The sequence below is a fragment of the Budorcas taxicolor genome, chromosome X (assembly GCF_023091745.1).
Source record: "Budorcas taxicolor isolate Tak-1 chromosome X, Takin1.1, whole genome shotgun sequence".
Classification (NCBI taxonomy): Eukaryota; Metazoa; Chordata; class Mammalia; order Artiodactyla; family Bovidae; genus Budorcas; species Budorcas taxicolor.
In genome coordinates, this window is record NC_068935.1 from 71027106 (window position 1) to 71052309 (window position 25204).

At 36.7% G+C, this 25204-nt stretch overlaps 1 protein-coding gene across 1 annotated transcript; it reads right to left on the minus strand.

The window, feature by feature from the left end:
- Positions 1 to 366: 366 nt before the first annotated feature.
- LOC128069512 (TLR adapter interacting with SLC15A4 on the lysosome-like) lies at positions 367 to 14057 on the minus strand. Its single transcript, XM_052662682.1, is given in 3 exon segments — positions 367 to 656; positions 659 to 1229; positions 13863 to 14057. Coding segments are annotated over 3 exon segments (1056 nt in total).
- Positions 14058 to 25204: the final 11147 nt, after the last annotated feature.

A 25204-nucleotide genomic window follows, 5' to 3' on the forward strand; every position in this document is an offset into this window, starting at 1 on the left:
ATTCAGTAGCTGAGAAAAATTCTCTCTTCATCTCACTTTTAAAACCACTTTTGTGGTAAACAAATATGATGAGTGAGAGTGAAGTAATCAATTTCGGATGCTGGTGGCAATTAGATAGATCACACATATGGAATACACAAACTTGAATGTAGCAACCATTAAAGATGTCAAAACAATTAAAAATATAGTCATAACAGTTAGTTATATACATTGTCTCCTACAAGAATTCAGATGTACCATTGATCAAATAAGTTCTCAAACACTCTAGTAATCACACCACAAAAGGGCTGATGTGACACAATAAACTAGCAAAGGCTACTGTTACTCCAGTCTCATAAATCAATCCAACCAAACTGCAGTTGATTCTTATTGTAGATGTGGTAGAAGTTCTCTACTTCTCTGGTTTGATATTTGTAAATAAGGAGTGCTGAATTCAGAACTATTTCCATGGGAAATGTTACAGAGATTACATCTTGTTAAAGAACGTAAAAGAACTTCCCGAACTTTCAATGACTCTACGTTCTGCTCTTGAGAGATTTGGAGGCTAATCTGATTTATATTATTCATTAACAAATTGGAAGCCATAAGGTTGGTTATGGAGCAGCACTGAGGGAGATTTTCTTCCAAAAACAGTTTGTAGAGTTCATCCACTTTTTTTCCATATAATTATTAAGCATAGAATTAGAGAGGGGCTGTTTATGAAACAACATACTTCTTTCTCGAATTTCATCCCCATTCAAAAGCTTTGAGGTAGGTAGTTTGTCTAGAGGTTCAATGATGGGAGAATGACCCAACGGTATATCTACTGAAAACAAAAGAGGACCACTAAAAGCATCATCACGTATGTGTTCCACAAAGCAGCTGGAATAATACATGTTACCAACATGGTCTTCTGCAATCTGTAGGTCAGGATAATTCTGGCAAATACTTGTACATGAATAAGATCTGTATAAATCTAGTTGTTTTTCATCATATTGTTCTCTCTTTGGAATGGGCAGTGCAGCAGACACATTCCCTGGGAAGGATGCACTCTTGCATTTTGCTACAGTTATCTCATCCACAGGTTTTATTTTACTTGTATAATTACTTTTCTCTGTTAAACTTTCTTTCATGAACTTATTTTCATTTTCCATTTTATCAAGGGAATGTGAATTATCTTCTATATCTAAAAGTTGCTTTTTCCAAGTTTCCTTTTCATCATTTGAGATTTTCTTACATGTAACTTGCCACTTGTAAAAGAATGAAACTAGATCACTTTCTAACACTGCACACAAAAATAAACTCAAAATGGATTAAAGATCTAAATGTAAGACCAGAAACAATAAAACTCCTAGAGGAGAACATAGGCAAAACACTCTCCGACATAAATCACAGCAGGATCCTCTATGATCCACCTCCCAGAATTCTGGAAATAAAAGCAAAAATAAACAAATGGGATCTAATTAAAATTAAAAGCTTCTGCACAACAAAGGAAAATATCAGCAAGGTGAAAAGACAGCCTTCTGAATGGGAGAAAATAAGAGCAAATGAAGCAACTGACAAACAACTAATCTCAAAAATATACAAGCAACTTATGCAGCTCAATTCCAGAAAAATAAACGACCCAATCAAAAAATGGGCCAAAGAACTAAATAGACATTTCTCCAAAGAAGACATACGGATGGCTAACAAACACATGAAAAGATGCTCAACATCACTCATTATCAGAGAAATGCAAATCAAAACCACAATGAGGTACCACTTCACACCAGTCAGAATGGCTGCAATCCAAAAATCTGCAAGCAATAAATGCTGGAGAGGGTGTGGAGAAAAGGGAACCCTCCTACACTGTTGGTGGGAATGCAAACTAGTACAGCCACTATGGAGAACAGTGTGGAGATTCCTTAAAAAATTGCAAATAGAACTACCTTATGACCCAGCAATCCCACTGCTGGGCATACACACCAAGGAAACCAGAATTGAAAGAGACACATGTACCCCAATGTTCATCGCAGCACTGTTTATAATAGCCAGGACATGGAAACAACCTAGATGTCCATCAGCAGATGAATGGATAAGAAAGCTGTGGTACATACACACAATGGAGTATTACTCAGCCGTTAAAAAGAATTCATTTGATTCAGTTCTGATGAGATGGATGAAACTGGAGCCGATTATACAGAGTGAAGTAAGCCAGAAAGAAAAACACCAATACAGTATACTAACACATATATATGGAATTTAGAAAGATGGCAATGACGACCCTGTATGCAAGACAGGAAAAAAGACACAGCTGTGTATAACGGACTTTTGGACTCAGAGGGAGAGGGAGAGGGTGGGATGATTTGGGAGAATGGCATTCTATCATGTATACTATCATGTAAGAATTGAATCGCCAGTCTATGTCTGACGCAGGATACAGCATGCTTGGGGCTGGTGCATGGGGATGACCCAGAGAGATGTTATGGGGAGGGAGGTGGGAGGGGGGTTCATGTTTGGGAACACATGTAAGAATTAAAGATTTTAAAATTTAAAATAAATAAATAAATAAATGAATGAATAAATAAATAAAAAGGAGTTCAATTATGAAGGATTCTCCAAGCATTTTATTAGACAAGGTTTCTAATCAGAAGAATGCAATATATCCTGAAAATTAAAAAAAAAACTCATTAAGGCAACATATTTTTAAATATTCAATGAAGATTTAACTGCTACATGAAAACACAAATAATTAAGGAAGACACTATTGCTCAAAGGATAGAGCATAGGACCAGGGGTAAGGAGACTTGGCTTCCAATTCTGTCATTACCTATTTACTATCAGGTAATTTATTTATCATTCCTGGATATTGATTTTCCTGTTAAATGGTGATAATAATGCTGCCTAGAGTTTTTCACTGGGTTATTATCAGGATGTTATATGGTATACATGCAAATGTTTTAAAAGTACAAATTTCTACAAATGTATATTTATTTTAATATATACTCAACTGTCATGAATTATTTATTTAAAATTTATTAGTTAAAGTGCCTAACCCTTTATTTTCAAACAGTCTGCTTAAAACCAAGACTGCTTTTAAGGAATTTGTCTTAACAGTGCTTTAATTAATATTACTTGAGTCACGTTGAAAACAATTACTATACCTCAGAATGTATTTAAGAGATAGATATTTATATACAGTTTGAATTTCTGCAAACTGTCTGATTTAAGCTATAAATATATCCATTTACTTTTTCAGTAATCTACATAAAAATAGGTTTGTCAAATTCACTACCATTCTTTTTTGTTTTTATTATCTTTCCCTTTTTCCCTTCCTCCCTTTTGTTCTTTTCTTTTGGATTTAAATCTTATTTTCCAGAGCACTTATGCCAGTCTTTTGTATAATTCTTTAGTGCAATTTTAAGACTTTGAATTTTCCATAAAAATGCTACAAGAGTTCAAAAGGGAAAAGCAGATTTGATTCAAGAAACAATTTTTCTTTAATAGATCTGTAGTGTCTACTATAAGTGTCTCCAGGAAACCTACTTATTCATGTTTAAACCTTTTATTGTAGAAAATAAAACAACACAAACTAAAATACATGAGAATTTAGACTTACCTTTTCTGAATGTCAGGATACCTAAAGAAAGACTCAGTCTTCTGAGATTGCAACAGTCCAAACACAGGAATAATCCCTTTAGTCTTGTTCTTTCTCAGCTCTTGCTATACCTCAGAATTATAACTGTAACCACACAAAATGAAATGGTTCTCCTTTCCATTCATACCCTAGGACTGAACCAACTAATAGAAAAATAATGTGGGTTTATCACATATATGGTATGGTAATGATCACATACTAAAAGAGGATCTTGAAAGTACTGAATACAAGATGCAAATGACAGTGGGAAATGCTAACAGCAATAGCTCTCTTCTTTAAAGTGAAGATATAGACAAGAATATTTTAATGTTTTAAGTAGCAAAAAAGCAGTATGGTAACCAGCATATTTTGCAATAATGTATAATTAAAACAATAAAAGACAATGATTCACTTATTATACCTCTGTTATATGAAATACCAAACTGAGGACTTTTAATGATAACAAAAGGCAATAAAAATAAGTAATTACTATATAACAGTCATTCTAAATGCCTTTCTAAATCACGTGTGACCAAATTTCATTCTAAATCACACAAGGCTTAATTTAAAACAAAAAATATTGTCTCTTTTTTAGAGAGGAAACAAAGACAAAGGTAGTAAACGGTGGAACTAAGATTTGCACCATGCAATTGGATTCAGAATCCATAATCTTAAATCACTAAACTGTATTGCCTTTATGTTTATTGATGGGATGCAAGTTGCAGAACCATATATACAGTGTACACACATAGTATATGCCAAACACTTTTCTAAATTAGTCACAATATTAATTTAATCCTCAAAAAACCCCTGTTAAGCAGATATGTTAACTGTCACTGTACTTAAGAAGAGACTGAAGGACAGAAAAGTTAGATAAGATGTCCAATATCACACAGTTTTAAGTGGTAGAATCTGAGTTAGAACCCAGGCAGCCTGACTTCAAAGCCTGTGTGCTTAATTTTCCTGCTATAGAAGATTTTTCTCCCCTTTAATTGGCTATATAATTGTGGAAAAGAATACAAACCAAACTGTTAATAGTAGTTTCCAGTGCGAGAGGGTTGGCAAGGAGAAGGTGAACTGATAATTTTATCTTTTACTCCTTATACTTCTATATGGCTTTAATCATTATATTGATACAATGCCTATGCATTCATGTGTTATTTGCTTGATTAAAAATAATCCAAATACATAAAAGTACAAAAAAAGTATGCTGCTTTCTTTGAGTGTATTTTCTCAATCTCAGAAGCATCTAGCCCATTATTTAGAAAGATATTAAACACAATACAAACTGCCAAAGTAGACTGTAAAACATGAATAATATTTCTACATAGTTGATGCTTTCAGCTATAGTTATCAATATAGCTTTTGTTTTACAAATAATTATTTCAAAATAATCATCACAAATAGCCTACAGAATAGGTTAATTCTAATTCTATGAATCATGCCAATCTCTTTTTTAGGTTGTCAAAGAGATCTTCTTTTAAGAAATAGTGCATTAACATAGCTTGGAAGGGCAGGAATAGCAAATGAGAGAATGTTCCACAATCCGACACCAGAAAAATAATGAAAACAATTATTGAAAAAATAGATTTTCTACCATTGCTATCACAAAAGAATATTAAAAGAAAATGGAGAAAGTGTTTCTAATCTAAACTTTACTGGTTATACTCCATTTCTTTCGCCTTCAGTTCATTTCAATGGTTCAGTCATGTCCAACTTTTTCCGACCCCACGGACGTGGGTTTGGGTGAACTCTGGGGGTCGGTGATGGACAGGGAGGCCTGGCATGCTGTGGTACATGGGGTCACAAAGAGTCGGACATGACTGAGAGACTGTACTGAACTGGACACGCCAGGCCTCCCTGTCCATTACCAACTCCTGGAGCTTACTCATACACATGTTCATTGAGTAGGTGATGCTATTCAACAAACTTATCCTCTGTCGTCCCCTTCTCCTCCTGCCTTCAATCTTTCCCAGCATCAGGTTCTTTTCCAATGAGTCAGTTCTTCACATCAGTTGGCCAAAGTACTGAAGTTTCAGCTTCAGTGTCAGTCCTTCGAGTAAAAATTTAGGACTGATTTCCTTTACGATTGATTAGATGAATCTTCTTGCAGTCCAAGGGACTCTCAAAGGTCTACTGCAACAACACAGTTCAGCTTTCTTTATAGTCCAACTCTCACATCCATACATGAAAACCGGAAAAACCACAGCTTTCACTGCAGCTGCTGCTGCTAAGTCGCTTCAGTCATGTCCAACTCTGTGCGACCCCATAGACTGCAGCCCACCAGGCTTCCTGGGGTTCTCCAGGCAAGAACACTGGAGTGGGTTGACATTTCTAGATGGTCCTTTGTTGACAAAGTAATGTCTGCTTTTTATATGCTGTCTAAGTTGGTTATAGTTTTTCTTCCAAGGAGCAAGTGTCTTTTAATTTCATGGCTGCAATCACCATCTGCAGTGATTTTGGAGCCCCCAAAAATAAAGTCTGACACTGTTTCCATTGTTTCTCCCTCAATTTGCCATGAAATGATGGGACCAGATGCCATGATCTTAGTTTTCTGAATGTTGAGTTTTAAGCCAACTTTTTCAGTCTCCTCTTTAAATTTCATCAAGAGTCTATTTAGTTCTTCACTTTCTGCTGTAAGGTTGGTGTCATCTGCATATCTGAGGTTACTGATATTTCTCCTGAAAACTTGATTCCAGCTTGTACTTCATCCAGCCCAGTGTTTCTCATGATGTACTCTGCATAAAAGTTAAATAAGCAGGGTGAAAATATACAGCCTTGATGTAGTCCTTTTCCTATTTGGAAAAAGTCTGTTCCATGTCCAGTTTTAACTGTTTCTTTCTGACCTGCATACAGGTTTCTCAGGAGGCAGGTAAGGTGCTCTGGTATTCCCATCTCTTTCAGAATTTCCAGTTTCTGATGGTCCACACAATCAAAGGCTTTGGCATAGTCAATAAAGCAGAAGATGTTTTTCTGAAACTTTCTTGCTTTTTCAATGATCCAGTGGATGTTGGTAATTTGATATCTGGTTCCTCTGCCTTTTCTAAATTCAGATTGAACATCTGGAAGTTAAGGCTCCACATACTGTCAAAGCCTGGCTTAGAGAATTTTGAGCATAACTTTGCTAGCATGTGAGATGAGTGCAATTGTGCAATAATTTGAGCATTCTTTGGAATTGCCTTTTTTGGGGATTGGAATGAAAACTGACCTTTTCCAGTCCGGTGGCCACTGCTGAGTTTTCCAAATTTGCTGGCAAAGTGAGTGCAGCACTTTAACAGCAGCATCTTTTAGGATTTGAAACAGCTCAGCTGGAATTCCATCACCTCCACTAGCTTTGTTTGTAGTGTTGTTTCCTAAGGCCCATTTGACTTCACATTCCAGGATGTCTAGCTCTAGGTGTGTGATCACATCATTGTGATTAAATGGGTCATGAAGATCTTTTTTGTATAGTTCTGTGTATTCTTGCTGCCTCTTCTTAATATCTTCTGCTTCTGTAAGGTCCATACAATTTCTGTCCTTTGTCATGCCCATCTTTGCATGAAATGTTCCTTTGGTATCTCCACTTTTCTTTAAGTGATCTCTAGTTTTTTCTATTCTATTGTTTTCCTCTATTTGTTTTCATTGATCATGGAGAAAGGCTTTTCTATCTCTCCTTGCTGTTCTTTGGAACCCTGTATTCAAACGGGCATATCTTTCCTTTTCTCCTTTGCCTTTCACTACTCTTCTTGATGAAAGTGAAAGAGGAGAGTGAAAAACTTGGCTTAAAGCTCAACATTCAGAAAATGAAAGTCATGGTATCTGGTCCCATCACTTCATGGGAAATAGATGGATAAACAGTGGAAACAGTGTCAGACTTTATTTTGGGGGGGCTCCAAAATCACTGCAGACGGTGATTGCAGCCATGAAATTAAAAGACACTTATTCCCTGGAAGTAAAGTTATGACCAACCTAGATAGTATATTCAAAAGCAGACATTACTTTGCCGACTAAGGTCCATCTAGTCAAGGCTATGGTTTTTCCTGTGGTCATGTATGGATGTGAGAGTTGGACTGTGAAGAAGGCTGAGCACTGAAGAATTGATGTGTTTGAACTGTGGTGTTGGAGAAGACTCTGGAGAATCCCTTGGACTGCAAGGAGATCCAACGTGTCCATTCTGAAGGAGATCAACCCTTGGATTTCTTTGGAAGAAATGATGCTAACGCTGAAGCTCCAGTACTTTGGCCACCTCATGCGAAGAGTTGACTCATTGGAAAAGACTCTGATGCTGGGAGGGATTGGGGGCAGGAGGAGAAGGGGGCGACAGAGGATGAGATGGCTAGGTGGCATCACTGACTCGATGGACGTGAGTCTGAGTGAACTCCAGGAGATGGTGATGGACAGGGAGGCCTGGCATGTTGCGATTCATGGGTTTGCAAAGAGTCGGACACGACTGAGTGACTGAACTGAACTGAACCTAACTCTTCTTTTCTCAGCTATTTGTAAGGCCTCCTCAGACAACCATTTTTCCTTTTTGCATTTCTTTTTCTTGGGGATGGTCTTGATCTCTGCCTCCTGTACAATGTCACGAACTTCTTCCATAGTTCTTCTGGTGCTCTGTCTGAGATCTAATCCCTTGAATCTATTTGTCATTTCCATTGTATAATTCCTTTCCCTTACTCATTTCCATATCTGGCTGATCCAAATTTTAGCAGTCGTCTGTTCTAAATATTTCTGCCTTTCACTACAGTCATTTCATTCTTGGATTATGCAGCTGTTTCGAATCTTGCCCCCTTTCAAATCCAGTTGACATGTTAGATTTATCCACCTTTCACACAAACCTGGTTAATCCTTCAATGGATTCTAATGGATTAATAATAGGAATAGATATAATTTATTGAGTGTCTCACATGTGAAAGATGCTTTTAAGCAACATCTGCAATTATTTAATCTCAGCAAATCTGTAAATTATGATTTTATACACTTTAACAAAACAGAAAATAGCCTGGGAAATGCTAAAAATAAAAATCTAGCATGAAACCTGAAGGTCTATGTGCTTTTCCCTGTTCACATTTTTAGCCTTCATTCTTTCAGTTGTGCTTTGAAGTTGCAATTACTTTATTGCTTCATGACTTTCATCTTTCTTAAAATTCCTTCATTCTTGGAATTTCCTGGCAAATATATATCCTTAAGGTCAGTTTATTACTCATTTCTTCAAATCTCTGAAGTGTCTTGACCCACCTAGCCTAGTTTAGACTTTTCTACACTGCATTTGCCTCGTCTCATCAGTCACCACTCTCTTAGCTCCTTGAACGTAAATATTTATTATTATTATTATTCATATTAATGTGTCTGTTTCCAAGCAGCATGCAAAGAATCTGGCATTTATTATCCTTGATAATAATTATTGTCTTGTCAGACCATTTGCCAAACACTTTTATATACTCAATTAATTTACTCTTCACAGATGATGCTGTTAGGTAGACATCGCCTTTCTCACTTTAACAATACAGAAATAGACTTTGAGGTGAAATAAATTATCTTATACATAATAAGATCCATAGTTAAGAAGTGGAATCCAGATTTGCCTAACACATCTGGTGCTGAGGTTCTTTGCCACTTCTCTCTCAATTTTCATTACCCATTTTTGGCAAACCCCCCAAATCTTGTAAATGCTATTCTGACCTTCAACTACTGGAAAAGATCAAAACTCAAGAATAAAAGCTGGAATAGTGAACTATGAAGTTATTGAAGGGAAAACAGACATTAAATGTGGGGTCATCTTTTTTCAGGGAGAGAGGAAGAGCTAGGAGTGTCAGAGATTACAAACCAAAAACGTTCAACTCCAGGAAGGAAGGTGTGCCATGCAAAGCACATCCTCAAGTAGGGGGAGGGACTGGAGAGGGAAAGAAGGTACCTCCCTGGCCTAAGAGAAAAGATAAAAAAATAGGTTGCTGTGGTGGTCCTCTCCCATCCAGGTAAACATTGGCACCTGCCGGGAGCCAGCATGGGGAATCCCGCCCGTGGCAAAGGTCATGAGGAAGGGGGCCTGGAAAAAGGCAGAGGCCGAGATCAGGCCTCAGGGGTAACCCTGGATTTTCCTGAGCATCTACCCCCAAAATCAGAGTCTGCCTGCTTTATTGTACTGTGCTTTCCACTCTTCTGACATAACAGGGGGCTGTCCCTGACCACCTTTCTCTGGAAAGAGTTAACTTAGAGCTCCAGTTAACAGTCTCCTGCATATAAGAGGAGTGTCTCAGCTCAAACCCCTCTGATGGCTCTCTAACTTGCCTGACAGTTAGAGACTTTTAAAACTTGTGATTGTTTATGGCCCCCCCAAAAAGCTAAAACTTATATTGGTGATGGGTTTCACTGTTGAGTCAATGACTGCTGCCAGGCCTCCATATTGTTTATCTTTTAGGCATCTGAAGGATATTAATCAATGTAATTGGCTACAGAAAAAGGAATATAGTAGTTTTGATGCTAACAACACTAGACTTTTGAGTTAATGAACTTTCTCTTTGTTATAAATCACTGTACTCCTCTTTCTTTGTTACAAATCGTTGTGTCCTTGCTATGTAAGACTGTAACTTTATTTAGTGCTCTCTGAGAGTGGCACCAGACTTTGGAAAGAACAACACTTTTAAGGCAAATAAGTTTTCTGATTGACAGACCCTTAACAGAAAAGGGCCGTAAAATGCTAATAGGCCTCCTGGCCAGAAGATGATGTAAATCACCTAAGACTTGTGTATACAGCTACTACTGCAGGCAGGAATCCCTCAGAAGAAATGGAGTAGACATCATGGTCAACAAAAGAGTCTGAAATGCAGTACTTGGATGCAGTCTCAAAAACGACAGAATGATCTCTGTTCGTCTCCAAGGCAAACCATTCAATATCACAGTTATCCAAGTCTATGCCCCAACCAGTAACACTGAAGAAACTGAAGTTGAACGGTTTTATGAAGACCTACAAGACCTTTTAGAACTAACACCCCCAAAATATGTCCTTTTCATTATAGGGGACTGGAATGTAAAAATAGGAAGTCAAGAAACACAAGGAGTAATAGGCAAATTTGGCCTTGGAATACGGAATGAAGCGGGGCAAAGACTAATAGTTTTGCCAAGAAAATGCACTGGTGATAGCAAACACCCTCTTCCAAAAACCCAAGAGAAGACTCTACACATGGACATCACCAGATGGTCAACACCGAAATCAGATTGATTATATTCTTTGCAGCTAAAGATGTAAAAGCTCTATACAGTCAACAAAAACAAGACCAGGATCTGACTGTGGCTCAGATCATGAATTCCTTATTACCAAATTCAGATTGATGTTGAAGAAAGTAGGGAAAACCGCTAGACCATTCAGGTATGACCTAAATCAAATCCCTTATGATTATACAGTAGAAGTGAGAAATAGATTTAAGGGCCTAGATCTGATAGATAGAGTGCCTGATGAACCATGGAATGAGGTTCGTGACATTGTACAGGAGACAGGGATCAAGACCATCCCCATGAAAAAGAAATGCAAAAAAGCAAAACGGCTGTGTGGGGAGGCCTTACAAATAGCCGTGAAAAGAAGAGAGGCAAAAAGCAAAGGAGAAAAGGAAAGATATAAGCATCTGAATGCAGAGTTCCAGAGAATAGCAAGAAGAGATAAGAAAGATTTCTTCAGCAGTCAATGCAAAGAAATAGAGGAAAAGAACAGAATGGGAAAGGCTAGAGATCTCTTCAAGAAAATCAGAGATACGAAGGGAACATTTCATGCAAAGATGGGCTCAATAAAGGACAGAAATGGTCTGGACCTAACAGAAGCAGAAGATATTAAGAAGAGGTCCAAGAATGCACAGTAGAACTGTACAAAAGAGATCTTCACGACACAGATAATCATGATGATGTGATCACTAATCTAGAGCCAGACATCCCAGAATGTGAAGTCAAGTGGGCCTTAGAAAGCATCACTATGAACAAAGATAGTGGAGGTGATGGAATTCCAGTTGAGCTGTTTCAAATCCTGAAAGATGATGCTCTGAAAGTGCTGCACTCAATGTGCCAGCAAATTTGGAAAACTCAGCAGTGGCCACAGAACTAGAAAAGGTCAGTTTTCATTCCAATTCCAAAGAAAGGCAATGCCATAGAATGCTCAAAGTACTGAACAATTGCACTCATCTCACATGCTACGAAAGTAATGCTCAAAATTCTCCAAGCCAGGCTTCAGCGATACCTGAACCATGAACTTCCTGATGTTCAAGCTGGTTTTAGAAAAGGCAGAGGAACCAGAGATCAAATTGCCAACATTCCCTGGATCATGGAAAAAGCAAGAGAGTTCCAAAAAAACACCTATTTCTGCTTTATTGACTATGCCAAAGCCTTTGACTGTGTGGATCACAATAAACTGGAAAATTCTGAAAGAGATAGGAATACCAGACCACTTAACCTGCCTCTTGAGAAACCTATCTGCAGGTCAGGAAGCAACAGTTAGAACTGGACATGGAACAACAGACTGGTTCCAAATAGGAAAAGGAGTACGTCAAGTCTGTATATTGTCACCCTGCTTATTTAACTTATATACAGAGTACATCATGAGAAATGCTAGACTGGAAGAAACACAAGCTGGAATCAAGATTGCTGGGAGAAATATCAATAACCTCAGGTATGCATATGATACCACCCTTATGGCAGAAAGTGAAGAGGAACTAAAAAGTCTCTTGATGAAAGTGAAAGAGGAGAGTGAAAAAGTTGGCTTAAAGCTCAACATTCAGAAAACGAAGATCATGGCATCCGGTCCCATCACTTCATGGGAAATAGATGGGGAAACAGTGGAAACAGTGTCAGACTTTATTTTGGGGGGGGGCTCCAAAATCACTGCAGATGGTGATTGCAGCCATGAAAGTAAAAGACACTTACTCCTTGGAAGAAAAGTTATGACCAACCTAGACAGCATATTCAAAAGCAGAGACATTACTTTGCTGACTAAGGTCCGTCTAGTCAAGGCTATGGTTTTTCCAGTGGTCATGTATGGATGTGAGAGTTGGACTGTGAAAAAGGCTGAGCGCTGAAGACTTGATGCTTTTGAACTGTGGTGTTGGAGAAGACTCTTGAGAATCCCTTGGATTGCAGGGAGATCCAACCAGTCCATTCTGAAGGAGATCAGCCCTGGGATTTCTTTGGATGGAATGATGCTAAAGCTGATGCAAAAGTCCTTTGTCCTCCTGATTTGAAGAAGTGACTCATTGGAAAAGACTCTGATGCTGGAAGGGATTGGGGGCAGGAGGAGAGGTGGACGACAGAGGATGAGATGGCTGGATGGCATCACTGACTCGATGGACGTGAGTCTGAGTGAACTCTGGGAGTTGGTGATGGACAGGGAGTCCTTGTGTGCTGTGATTGATGGGGTCGCAAACAGTAGGACATGACTGAGTGACTGAACTGATGAACTGAACTGATGCAGAGAGAAAGCCTGGTCTCGATAAGAGTCAGGGCTTCTGACGCTACATAACTTTGTATTATCCATTGATCCCTATGTGTAACCAAAATTATAAAAAGCTTTTCTGGACAATAAAGGATAGGCCAGTTCCTGGAAAGACTGGTTCACCCGTGTCTTCTTTTCTTACTCTATTTTCTGGCTGATTCCCATCTGGGGCATAGAGGTAGCCATGTCTACTTATTTGCCCAGGCTTCTAAGACCCACACGAGAGGGAGCCCAAGGCGGGGCACCCTCTGCTATTCAAGCGGGCACCTGTGGCCCTACGTAGACAATTCAAGTCCCTTGTCTTGGGGCTTTATTGGCTTTCTATGTAAACCAAGGAATACAGCCTCTTTCCTCCTCTAAATTTCCTACTACACTATTCTTTCCTAATCTCTTTATATTTCTAATTAAATAGTCCTTTCCCAGATGCCGACTCTGTCCCTGCTCGAATTCCCTGGATCCACAGGGGCTGGACCCTGTTAGGCACCATTTTCTTTGTTCTTACAAACCTAAGCAGCATGAGTTCTAATATGTCTGTTTTGTTCACACATCACTTTGTGTTTTGCCCATTTTCTCCCTCAGGTGTCTTGACACTTCATTCGTGGCCACTTTTGTCAAGTATGAAAGCTAACACTCACCACCATTCCCAAGCAAGGAAGTGGGAGAATAGGCAGCAGGAATGCAGAGTCCTTCAGCTCTTCCTTCCACTCTTTCCCTGAGCTTCAGAGATAAGGAGAGAAAAGAACCCTTAACTAGAGTTTATTCTCCCAGAGAGTTCAGCCCCTCCCACCAGGCCGATGAGGACTATAACCTGTTAGTCACCAGACGCCCAGAGTTCCCAGAATGGGTGAGCTTTTGTGCCACTAGGGTGCTTGTTTCCCAGCCGATCTGAGCACAGGGTCCCTGGCCCATAGCAATGGCCCTGAGAAGGGCTGGGCCTTTGGACACAGCATCTAGTGTTGCTGAGCTGGAAGTATCAGTGAAGGGGCTGGCTGTGTTACTTCTACAAAACAGCATCAGAGTAGAAACAATAAGCTCTAGTAAAATCTATTATACCAGCATGATAGGCTCTCAGGAGATGAGTGGAAAGAAAAAGGCCCCCAGCAGGCAGAAAATACTGAAGACATTCCAGTTGGGAACTTCAGGAGTGTGCTAAGACATTACTATCTCCTCCCTGCTTTTCATTGTTCAGCTCCTCCTCACTAGGTTTTCAGGGCGCCAGGTGCAGGTGAGAACAGGGAATGTGGTTAATACCCTCACCCAGGTTGTGCTCTTAGAACTGATTGATCTGGAAGCTTTCTGTGTTCTGAGCTCACCTTAAGGGTTTCCAATAATGTTATGGATGTTTCAAATGGAAGAAATAAAGAACCTTGTTTATGATAAGAGGGTGAAAATGCCATTGAGTGAATGGCCAGAATCTTTAGAGAAACCTGGGCAACCCCAAAAAGACAAGCTGATTAATTTCATAGTAGAACGTGTATTTACATAAATCAGACACTTCTTATCTTAATTGAAGTTTAGATGAATTGTTTTTAACTAAGATGTAGGAAGTACTATAGAACAGTGCTCTCCAACAGCAATATATTGTGAGCCACATACATAATTTTAAGTGTCTACTTTTTTAAAACGAGACGAGATTGGTTATATATGGTTGACAAACATTCATCAAACTCCTGCTGTGTGTCAGATACTATGATACACGCTAGGAAAGAGATTTGATCTCAGCCTAGAAAGCGGGCATTGGTTTCATAAAACCTCATCAGATAAATTAGGGATTTATTTCACCTGTATACTAAGAAACAATGGGTTTCACTGGTGGTTCAGTTGGTAAAGAATCTTCTCCTGCAATGCAGGAGACTGGGGTTCAATCTCTGGGTCAGGAAGATCCCCTGGAGAAGAGAATGGCAAACCACTCCAGTATTCTTGCCTGGAGAATTCCATGGGCAGTGGAGCCTGGTGGGCTACTGTTCATGGGATGGCAAAGAGTCAGACATGACTGAGCGACTAACACTTAACTAAGAAACAACAACAAAAAGTAGTTTAAAAAAGAAAATTATGGGCCATTTGATTGTTTTTTTAACACTGTGAATCATGTTATTGGATAGGGTGCTGAGTAAGAGGGAGTGATTTGAAATCAGTAGGGACTACAGTGGATGCAGTAGAGGTCTCACCCAAGTGTTCATCTGTGTAGCTCAACCTGTAACATAAAAATCTGGAAGATGTATTAAAATATTCCTGAGACCCACTCCCAGAAATTCTGACTGTAGTTTTCAGATGGGGTAAGCAGATGCTGCTAGTCTTATGAACCACACTCAGACTGACACTGGTCTAAGCAACTGTTCTCTTAATGGTTTCCTCTGAAAAGGTTTTGAAAAACCACTATAGAAATGTGACTTAGTCACATGCATCATCCTTTGCAATTCTGAAAACGAATGAGCCTCAGAAAGTGAAAATGCTGCATTTGGAAATGTCAGAAATTTCTCAGTGGTTGGAGATAAGCAGCGTTTTCTAGGCATGTCTAGATAACATTTTCAAGTCACCAAACAAAAAATGCTCTTTGAATAAGCTGGAGTTTGTGCATGTCAAAATACTTTCACATAAGTTTTCTTTTTTAAAAAAAAAATATTTATTTTAATTGGAGGTTAATTACTTTCAGAGGGATGGTGCAGGGAGGGAGGAGGGAGAGGGGTTCAGGATGGGGAACACGTGTATACCTGTGGCAGATTCATGTTGATGTATGGCAAAACCAATACAACATTGTAAAGTAATTAACCACATAAGTTTTCTAATTGTATTCATCACAGGTTTTATTCCAAGACTATCATAAGAAAATGTAAAAACCTCAAAGTTTAAAATTTATATTACAGCTATTAACAAAATTGTAGTTATAAAATATTTTTAAAAGATAACCAACTTTTGCAATTTTACCTTAGAGGTAATCTATATTTCAGGGTAAAAGACAATGGGGGAAATACAATATAGTAACAGATGACATAAACTTAACTGTTCATATGAGAGGGCCTAGCAAAAACTGGGCACTTTAATCCACTGACACATTTGTTATCTTAATCCCCTAGTATATTTATTTTATTTTTTTATCCATGGATTATCTGTATTTAGGCATAGACTGTGTTTATGGTTTTATTTTATTTTTATGTAAGTATACTTGATTTATAATATTAGTTACAGATGTACAGCATAGTGATGCAATATTTTTCTATATTATACTTCATTAAAATTACTACAAGATAATGGCTATAAATTCCTGTGTTATAATTTCTTGTTGCTTATCTATTTTATACAGAGTGGTATGTATCTCTTAATCACATACCTCGAATTTACTTCTCCTCCATATTAACCACAAGTTTGTGTTCTCTATCTGTGAGTCTGTTTCTATTTTGCATATATATTTATGTATTGTTTTTTAAATTACACATATGATTGATATCATACAATATTTGTCTTTCTTATCTAACTTTTTTCAGTAACATAATATTCTCTAGGTCCATCCTTGTTACTGAAAATGATAGAATTTCCTTCTTTTTATGGCTAATGGGACATATATAGATAAACACATTTCCCATTGTATATATGTATATATGTATATACATCTTTATACATTTATCTGATAATGGACACAGATTGCTTCCATAACCTGTCTATTGTAAATAGTGTTGCTATGAACATTGGGGTGCATGTATTGATGTCTTTTTGAATTAGCATTACTATTTTTTTCTGGTTATATACCTAGAAGTGGAATTACTGAATCATATGTTAGATACATTTCTAGTTTTTTGAGGAAACACCATACTATTTTACATAGAGGTTACACCAATTGGTAAAAAGTTTCCCTTTTTCCACCAACAGTGTACAAAGTTTCCTTTTCTCCATATCCTCTCCAACATTTGTTATTTATAGACTTTTTGATGATAGCCATTCAGACAGGTGTGAGGTATATCTCGTTGTTTTGTATTTCTCTGATAATTAGCAATGTTGAGCATCATTTTATGTGCCTGTTAGCCATTTTTTTCTTATGAAAAATGTGCATTCAGGTCTTCTGTCCATATTTTGCTTTGATTGTTTGGGATTCTTTAATATTGAGTTGTGTGAGCTGCTTATATTGAATTAACTGCTTGTCAGTGATATCATTTGCAAATATTTTCTCAAATTCTGTAGGTTGTCTTTTAATTTTTTTCATGGTTTCATTTTGTGTAAAAGATTTAAATTTAATTAGATCCCACTTATTTATTTTTGTTTTTATTTCTTGTGCTTTAGGAGACAGATCCAAAAGAATCTTACTATGATTTGTGTCAAAGTGTTCCAACAATGTTCTCTTCTAGAAGTTTTATGGTTTCTTTCTGGTTATATACCTAGAAGTGGAATTACTTTTGTTTTGGTCTTTAACATATTTTTATTTTATTTTTTATTTGGTGTTTGAGAATGTTCTAATCTAATTGTTTTTACATTAGCTGTATAGTTTTTCTGGCACTACCTCTTGAAGAGCTGTCTTTTTTCCATTGTGTATTCTTGTTTCCTTTGTCATAGATTAATTGGCCATAAGCGTGTATGTTTATTTCTGGGCTCTCTCTTCTGTTCCATTGATCTAGGTATCTGGTTTTTGTGTCAGTCCATACTCTTTTGATTATTATAACTTCATAGTATACTCTGAAGTCTCAGAGAATGACACCTCCAGCTTTGTTCTTTTTCTCAAGAATGCTTTGGCAATTCAGGATTTTTTGAGGCACCATATAAATTTTAGGATTATTTTTTCTAGTTCTGTGAAAAATGCCATGGGTATTTTGATAGTGCTTTCCTTAAATCTTTAGATTGGTTGGGCATAATATGTAAAATTTAGCAATATTAATTATTAACTAATTAATTATTAATTCCAATCCATGATCACAATATATCTTCTCATTTCTTTGTGTCACCTTTAGTTTCCCTCATCAATTTTTCTACTTTTCAGAGTACAGGTCTATCACCTCCTTGCTAAACTTAAACCCAAACATTTTATCTTTTTGATATTTTATTTTATAGTTTTTAAAAATAATAATTTATTTATTTTTAATTGGAAGATAATTGCTTTACAATGTTATGTTGGTTTCTGCCATACATCAGCACGAACCAGCAATAAGTATACATATGTGAACTTCCTCTTTAACCTCCCTCCCACCTCCTTCCAACCCATCCTATTCCACTAGGTTGTTACAGAACACCAGCCTGAGCTTCCTGCACTATACAGCAATGTCCCGTTAGCTGCCTATTTTACACATGGTAATATACATATTTCAATGCTACTTTCTGTTCATCCCACCTTCTCCTTCATGTGCTGTGTCCAGAAGTCTGATCTCTATGTCTAAGTCTCTACTTCCCTGCAGATAGGTTTATCAGTACCATTTTTTCTAAATTCCATATATATGTATTAATATATGATATGTGTTTTTCTATTTCTGACTGACTTCATTCTGTTTAACAGGCTCTAGGTTTATCCATCTCAGTTCAACTGACTAAAATCCATTACTTTATATGACTAACTAATATTCCATTGTATATATGTATATCACAACTTCTTTATCTATTCATCTGTTTAGAGACATCAAAGTTACTTCCATGTCCTGGCTATTTTAAATAGTGCTACAATGAACATTGGGGTATATGTGGCTTTTTGAATTATGGTTTTCTCAGGTTATGTGCACATTAATGAGATAACATGGTCATTTAGTAGCCTTATTCCAGGTATTTTCAAGAAATCTACATCCTGTTCTTGATAGTGGCTGTTTTGTGCACATTAATGAGATAACATGGTCATTTAGTAGCCTTATTCCAGGTATTTTCAAGAAATCTACATCCTGTTCTTGATAGTGGCTGTTTTGATGACTATTCCCAGTAACAATGGAAGAGGGTTCCCTTTTCTACACATGCTCTCTGGAATTTATTGATTGTAGATTTTTTGATGATGGCCATTCTGACTTCTCTCCATTGGGCTTCCCTCAGAGCTCAGTTGGTAAGAAATCTGCCTGCAATGCGGGAGACCCAGGTTCGATTCCTGGATTGGGAAGATCTTCTGGAGAAGGAAATGACAATCCACTCCAGTATTCTTGCCTGGAAAATCCCATGGACAGAGGAGCCTGGCAGGCGACAGTACATGGGTTCGCAAGAGTCAGACACAACTTAGCGACTAAACCACCATTCTGACCAGGTGAGGTGAAACCTCATAGTAGTTTTGATTTGCATGTCTCTAAAAATTAGTGATGTTGAGTACCTTTTCATGTGATGCTTGGCAATCTATATATCTTCTCTGGAGAAATATCTGTTTAGCAGCCCATTTTTTGATTGGGTTGTTTGCTTTTTTGGTATTGAGCTGCATGAGCTGCTTATATATTTTAGAGATTAATCCTTTGTTATATGTTTCACTTGCTATTATTTTTTTTCCCATTCTTTGTGTTGTCTTTTCATCTTGTTTATAGTTTCCTTTGCTATTCAAAAACTTTTAAGTTTAATTAGGTCCCATTTGTTTATTTTGCTTTTATTTCCATTACTCTAGAAAGTGGGTCATAGAGGATCTTGCTGTGATTTATGTCTAAAAGTATTCTGCCTATGTTTTCCTTTAAGAGTTTTATATTTTCAGGTCTTACATTTATGTCTTTAATCCACTTTGAGTTTATCTTTGTGTATGGTGTTAGGAAGTATTTAAATTGCATTCTTTTATGCATAGCTGTCCAGTTCTCCCAGCACCACTTGTTGAAGAGACTGTCTTTTCTCTGTTGTATATTCTTGCCTCTTTTTTCAAAGATAAGGTGCCCATAGGTGTGTGAGTTTATCTTTGGGCTTTCTATCTGGTTCCATTGGTCCATATTTCTGTTTTTGTGCCATTACCATACTGTCTTGATGACTGTAGCTTTGTAGTCAGGAAGGTTGATTCCTCCAGTTCTATTCTTCTTTCTCATGATTGCCTTGGATATTTGGAGTCTTTTGTATTTCCATACAAATTCTATACAAATTTCCATACAAATACTTTTTCTGTTTATGTGAAATATGCAACTGGTAATTTGATAGGATTGCACTGAATGTGTAGATTGCGTTTCGTGGTATAGACATTTTCACAATAGTGCTTCTTCTGATCCAAGAACATAGTATATATCTCCATCTGTTTATGTCATCTTTGATTTCTTTCATTAGCATCTAATAGTTTTCTGTATTCAAATGTCTCCTTCAGAAGGTTTATTCCTAGGTATTTTATTCTCTGTGTTGTAATTGTGAATGTGATTGGTCCTTGATTTCTCCTTCTGAGTTTTCATTGTTAGTATATAGGAAAGAAAGAGAATTCTGTGTGTTGATTTTGTATCCTACAACTTTACTAAACTCACTGATTAGCTTTAGTGATTTTCTGATAGTATCTTTAGGGTTTTCTGTATATAATTCCATGTCATTTGCAAACAGTGAGAGTTTTACTTCTTTTCCAGTCTGGATTATTTTTTCTTTTTCTTTTTCTTCTCCGATTGCCATGGCTAGAACTTCCAAAACTATGTTGAATAATAGTGGAGAAAGTGGTCACCCTGTCTTTTTCCTGATCTTAGAGGGAATGCTTTCAGTTTTTCACAATTGAAAGTAATATTTGATGTGGTTTTATCATAAGGGCTTTCCCATCAGAACTCATGCACAAGCCCCTTAGGCCATAAAGTCAACACAAACCACTGCCAACCTCACCCAAGGGCAGAGACAAAAAGAGAACTAAGACCCTATAATCTGGGGAAAGGAGACCTCAAACACATTAAGTTAGATAAAATGAAAAGACGTAGAATGTGCAATGAAGGAACAAAGTAAAAGCCTACAAGATCAAATAAATGAAGAGGAAATAGGCAAACTACCTGAAAAGGAATTCAGAATAATTAAAGATGATCCAAAATCTTGAAAATAGAATGGAGAAAATGCAAGAATCATTTAACACATTTAACAAGGACCTGGAAGAAATAAAGAGTAAGGAAACAGTGGTAATACAATTAGTGAAATTAAAAATACTGAAGAAAGAATCAATAGCAGAGTAACTGAGGCAGAAGAACAGAAAAGTGAGCTGAAAGATAGAATGGTGGAAATAACTGCTGCAGAGCAGAATAGAGGGAAAAGAATGAAAAGAATTGAAGATAATCTCAGAGATCTCTGAGAAAATATTAAAACACCAACATTAGAATTATAGGAGTCACAGAGGAAAAACAGAAAAAGAAAGAATCTGAGAAAAATTTTGGTGGTATTAGTTGAAAACTTCCCTAACATGGGAAAAGAAACAGTCAATCAAGCCCAAGAAGTACAGAGTGTCTCATATACGATAAATCTAAACATAAACATACCAAGCCACATGTTAATCAAATTAACAAAAATTAAATACAATGAAAAATGTTAAAAAGCAGCAAAGGAAAAGCAACAAGTAACAGAGAAACCCAATACAGTTGGGTACAGTTGGGTACAGTTGGGTAACCCCTAACAGCTGCTCTTTCAACAGAAACTCTGCAGGCTAGAAGGGAATGGCAGGATATATTTAAAGTAATGAAAGGGAAAAAGTCTACAACCAAGATTACTCTACCCAGCAAGCATTTCATTCAGAATTGATGGAGAAATCACAAGCTTTACAGACAAGCAAAGTTAAGAGAATTTAGCAATGTGAAACCAGCTTTACAACAAATGCTAAGGAGAGTTCTATAGGCAGGAAAGACAAGAGAATGAAAAAAACTTACAAAAATAAACCTCCCAAAATTTTAAAATGCCAATAGGAACACATATATCAATAATTACTTTAAATATAAATGTAAATAATTACCAGCCTAGGGAGCCCATTCTGGTACTCTGTGAATACCTGGAGGGATGGAATGGGGGGAAGATAAGGAGGCTAAGGAAAGAGGTGATATATGTATAATGGTTGATTTTTATTGTTGTATGGGAGGAAACAACACATTATAAAAATTAATAATGTATATTTAAATAAAGAATGGAAACACAATTGTAAACGGATTAAATGCTCCAACCAAAAGACATAGATTGATGAGATTTTAAACTATTTATTTTTAACGTTGTATTTTGGATAGTTTGTTTTTAGAGCATATAAAATTCTACAAATCTCTTTTTTATTTTATATAATATTGGAGTATAGATGATTAACAATACCATCTTAGTTTCAGGTGTACAGCAAACTTATTCAGTTACATATATACATGTATCGATTATTTTTCAATTTTTTCCCCCATTTAGGTTATTACAGAATACCAAGCAGTGTTCCCTATGCTATACAGTAGGTCCTTGTTGGTTATCTGTTTTAAGTATAGCAATGCATACATGTTATCCTCAAATCCAAATCTATCCTTCTCCCCTACTCTTCCCCCTTGGTAAACGTAAGTATCTTGTATCCTTCAAATTTGCTGAATTCAGTTATTAGTTCTAATTGTTTTTGGGTGGAGACTTTAGGGTTTTCTACATAAAACAGCAAGTCATCTGCAAATAGTAACAGTTTTACCTCTTCCCTTTCAATTTTAAAGCCTTTTACTTCTTTTCCTTGGCTGATTGCTGTGGTTAGAATGTCACAATTCTGCATTATAGACGTGTCCAGAATAATCATCTTGCCTTGTTCCTGAATTTACAGAAAAGGCAACTTTTCATGTTTGAGTATGATACTGGCTGTGGGCTTGTCATACATGGCCTTTAGTATGTTGAGACATATTCTTCTATACTCGCTTTGAAGAATTTTTTTTTTGTTTTTGTTTTTTTTAAATCATGAATGAATGTTGAATTTTGTCAAATGTTTTTTCTGAATATATTGAGATTATCATGTGATTTTTATCATTCCTTTTGCTAACATGGTGTCAGTTATTTTGTTTATTTTGAACTCCTCTTTTCTTCTTGGTGAGCCAGGCTAAAGATATACAATTTTGTTTATATATTTTTTTAAAAACGCAGGTCTCAGTTTCATTGCTCTGTTTTCTATGATCTTTTGATCTCTAATTTATTTGTTTCCTCTCTCATCTTTATTGCTTTCATTCTGCTGAATTTGGGCTTTATTTCTTCTTTTATTATAATTTTTTTTAATGTTGTAGGTTAGGTTGTTCATTTAAGATATTTGTTGTTTTTTGAGGAAGACCTTTACAGCTATAAACTTCCCTTTTAAAACTGCTTTTGCTGCAATCCATAGATTCTGGAGTGTTATGGTTCCATTATCATTTGTCTTGAGGTATTTTCTGATTTCTACTTTGATTTCTTCATTAAACTATTGTTTCTTTAGTAACATATTCTTTTTAGTAACCACACATTTTTTTTTTCCTTTTCCACTTTTCTTTCTGTAGTTGATTTCTTGTTTTATACCATTGTGGTTCAAAACTGCTTGAAATAATTTATATTCTCTTCTATTTGTTCAAACTTATTTTATAGCCTAGCAAGTAATCTATCCTGGAGAACATTCCATGTACACATCAAAATAAAAGCAATTTCTGCCATTTTGGAGTGGATTATCCTATAGATATTTATTGTGTCATTTAAGATTATTATTGCCATATTGATTTTCTGTCTGGAATATTTGGCCACGGTGTAAGCAGGGTACTAAAAGTCCTCTACTATTATTTAATTGTTTTTTTTTTTTTAATGTTCTCTTTATGTCTCTTAGTACTTGCTTTGTATATTTAGTTGTTTGGTATTGGGTGTATATGTTTAATGAATATAATATCCTCTTCTTGCACTGATCCCTTCCCTTTATCATTTTATAATGCCCTTCTTTATCTTTAATTACAGCTTTTGATTACAGTTTATTTTTTTCTTTTGTTCTTCTTTTTCTAGTTGTTTTACATAAAAAGTTAGGTTGTTTGTTTGATGGTTCTCTTATTTCTTGAGGTAGGGTGGTATTGCTGTAAACATCCCTCTCAGCACTGCTTTTACTGCATTCCATGGGTTTTGAATTGTCCTGTTTTCATTGCCATTTGCTTCAAGGTATTTTTCTAATTTCCTCTTTTGATATCTTCCGTGACCTTTCGGTTATTCAGAAGCATATTGTTTAATATCCATGTGTTTGTGTTATTTTAGTTTTTCTTTTCTTGTAGTTGATATCTAATCTTACAGCATTGTGGTCAGAAAACATGCTTGAAATGTTTCAATTTTTGTTTTAATTTACCAAGGCTTGATTTGTGACACAAGAGAAAAAAGTGAAATCTACTATTTCTGAATGAAATGCCTTGTAGATATCAATTAGGTCCAACTGATCCAATGTATCATTTAAAGACTGTGTTTCCTTATTAATTGTCAGTCTCAATGATCTGTCCATTGGTGTGGGTAAGGCATTAAAGCCCCCCTATTATTGTGTTACTGTTTATTTCCCCTTTAATTGTTGTTAGCATTTGCCATATGTATTGAGGTGCTCCTATGTTAAATGCACTTATAATTGTTATATCTTCTTATTGGATTGATCCCTTGATCATTATGCCGCATGCTTTCTTATCTCTTGTGCATATGTGCATGTGTACTCAATTGCTTCAGTTATGTCCGACTGAAACTGTATCGCCTGTAGCCTGCCAGGCTCCTCTTTCCATGGGATTCTCCAGGCAAGAATACTGTAGAAGGTTGCTATGCCCTCCCTCAGGGCATCATCCCAACCTAGAGATCAAACCTGCACCTGCTGTGTCTCCTTCATGCTATTGGATTCTTTACCCTCTGAGCCACCTGGGAAGCCCTATCTTTTGTGAAGTGAAGTGAAGCAAAAGTCTCTCAGTCGTGTCTGACTCTTTGCGACTCCATGGACTATACAGTCCATGGAAATTTCCAGGCCAGAATACTGGAGTGGGTAGCCATTCCCTTCTCCAGGGCATCTTCCTAACCCAGGGATCAAACCCAGGTCTCCCTCATTGCAGGCAGATTCTTTACCAGCTGAGCCACAACTCTTGTAATGGTTGTTATTTTAAAGTCTATTTTATCTGCTATGAGTATTGCTACTGCCTCGTATATTGATTTATATTTGCATGGAATATCTCTTTCTAGCCCCTCACTTTCAGTCTGTATGTGTCTGTAAGTCTGAAGTGGGTCTTTTATAGACAGCATAAGTAGGGGTCTTATTTATGTATCCATTCAGCCAATCTGTGTCTTTTGGTGGAAGCATTCAGCCCATTTACATCTAAAGTAATGCTTGAGGTCTTTGATCC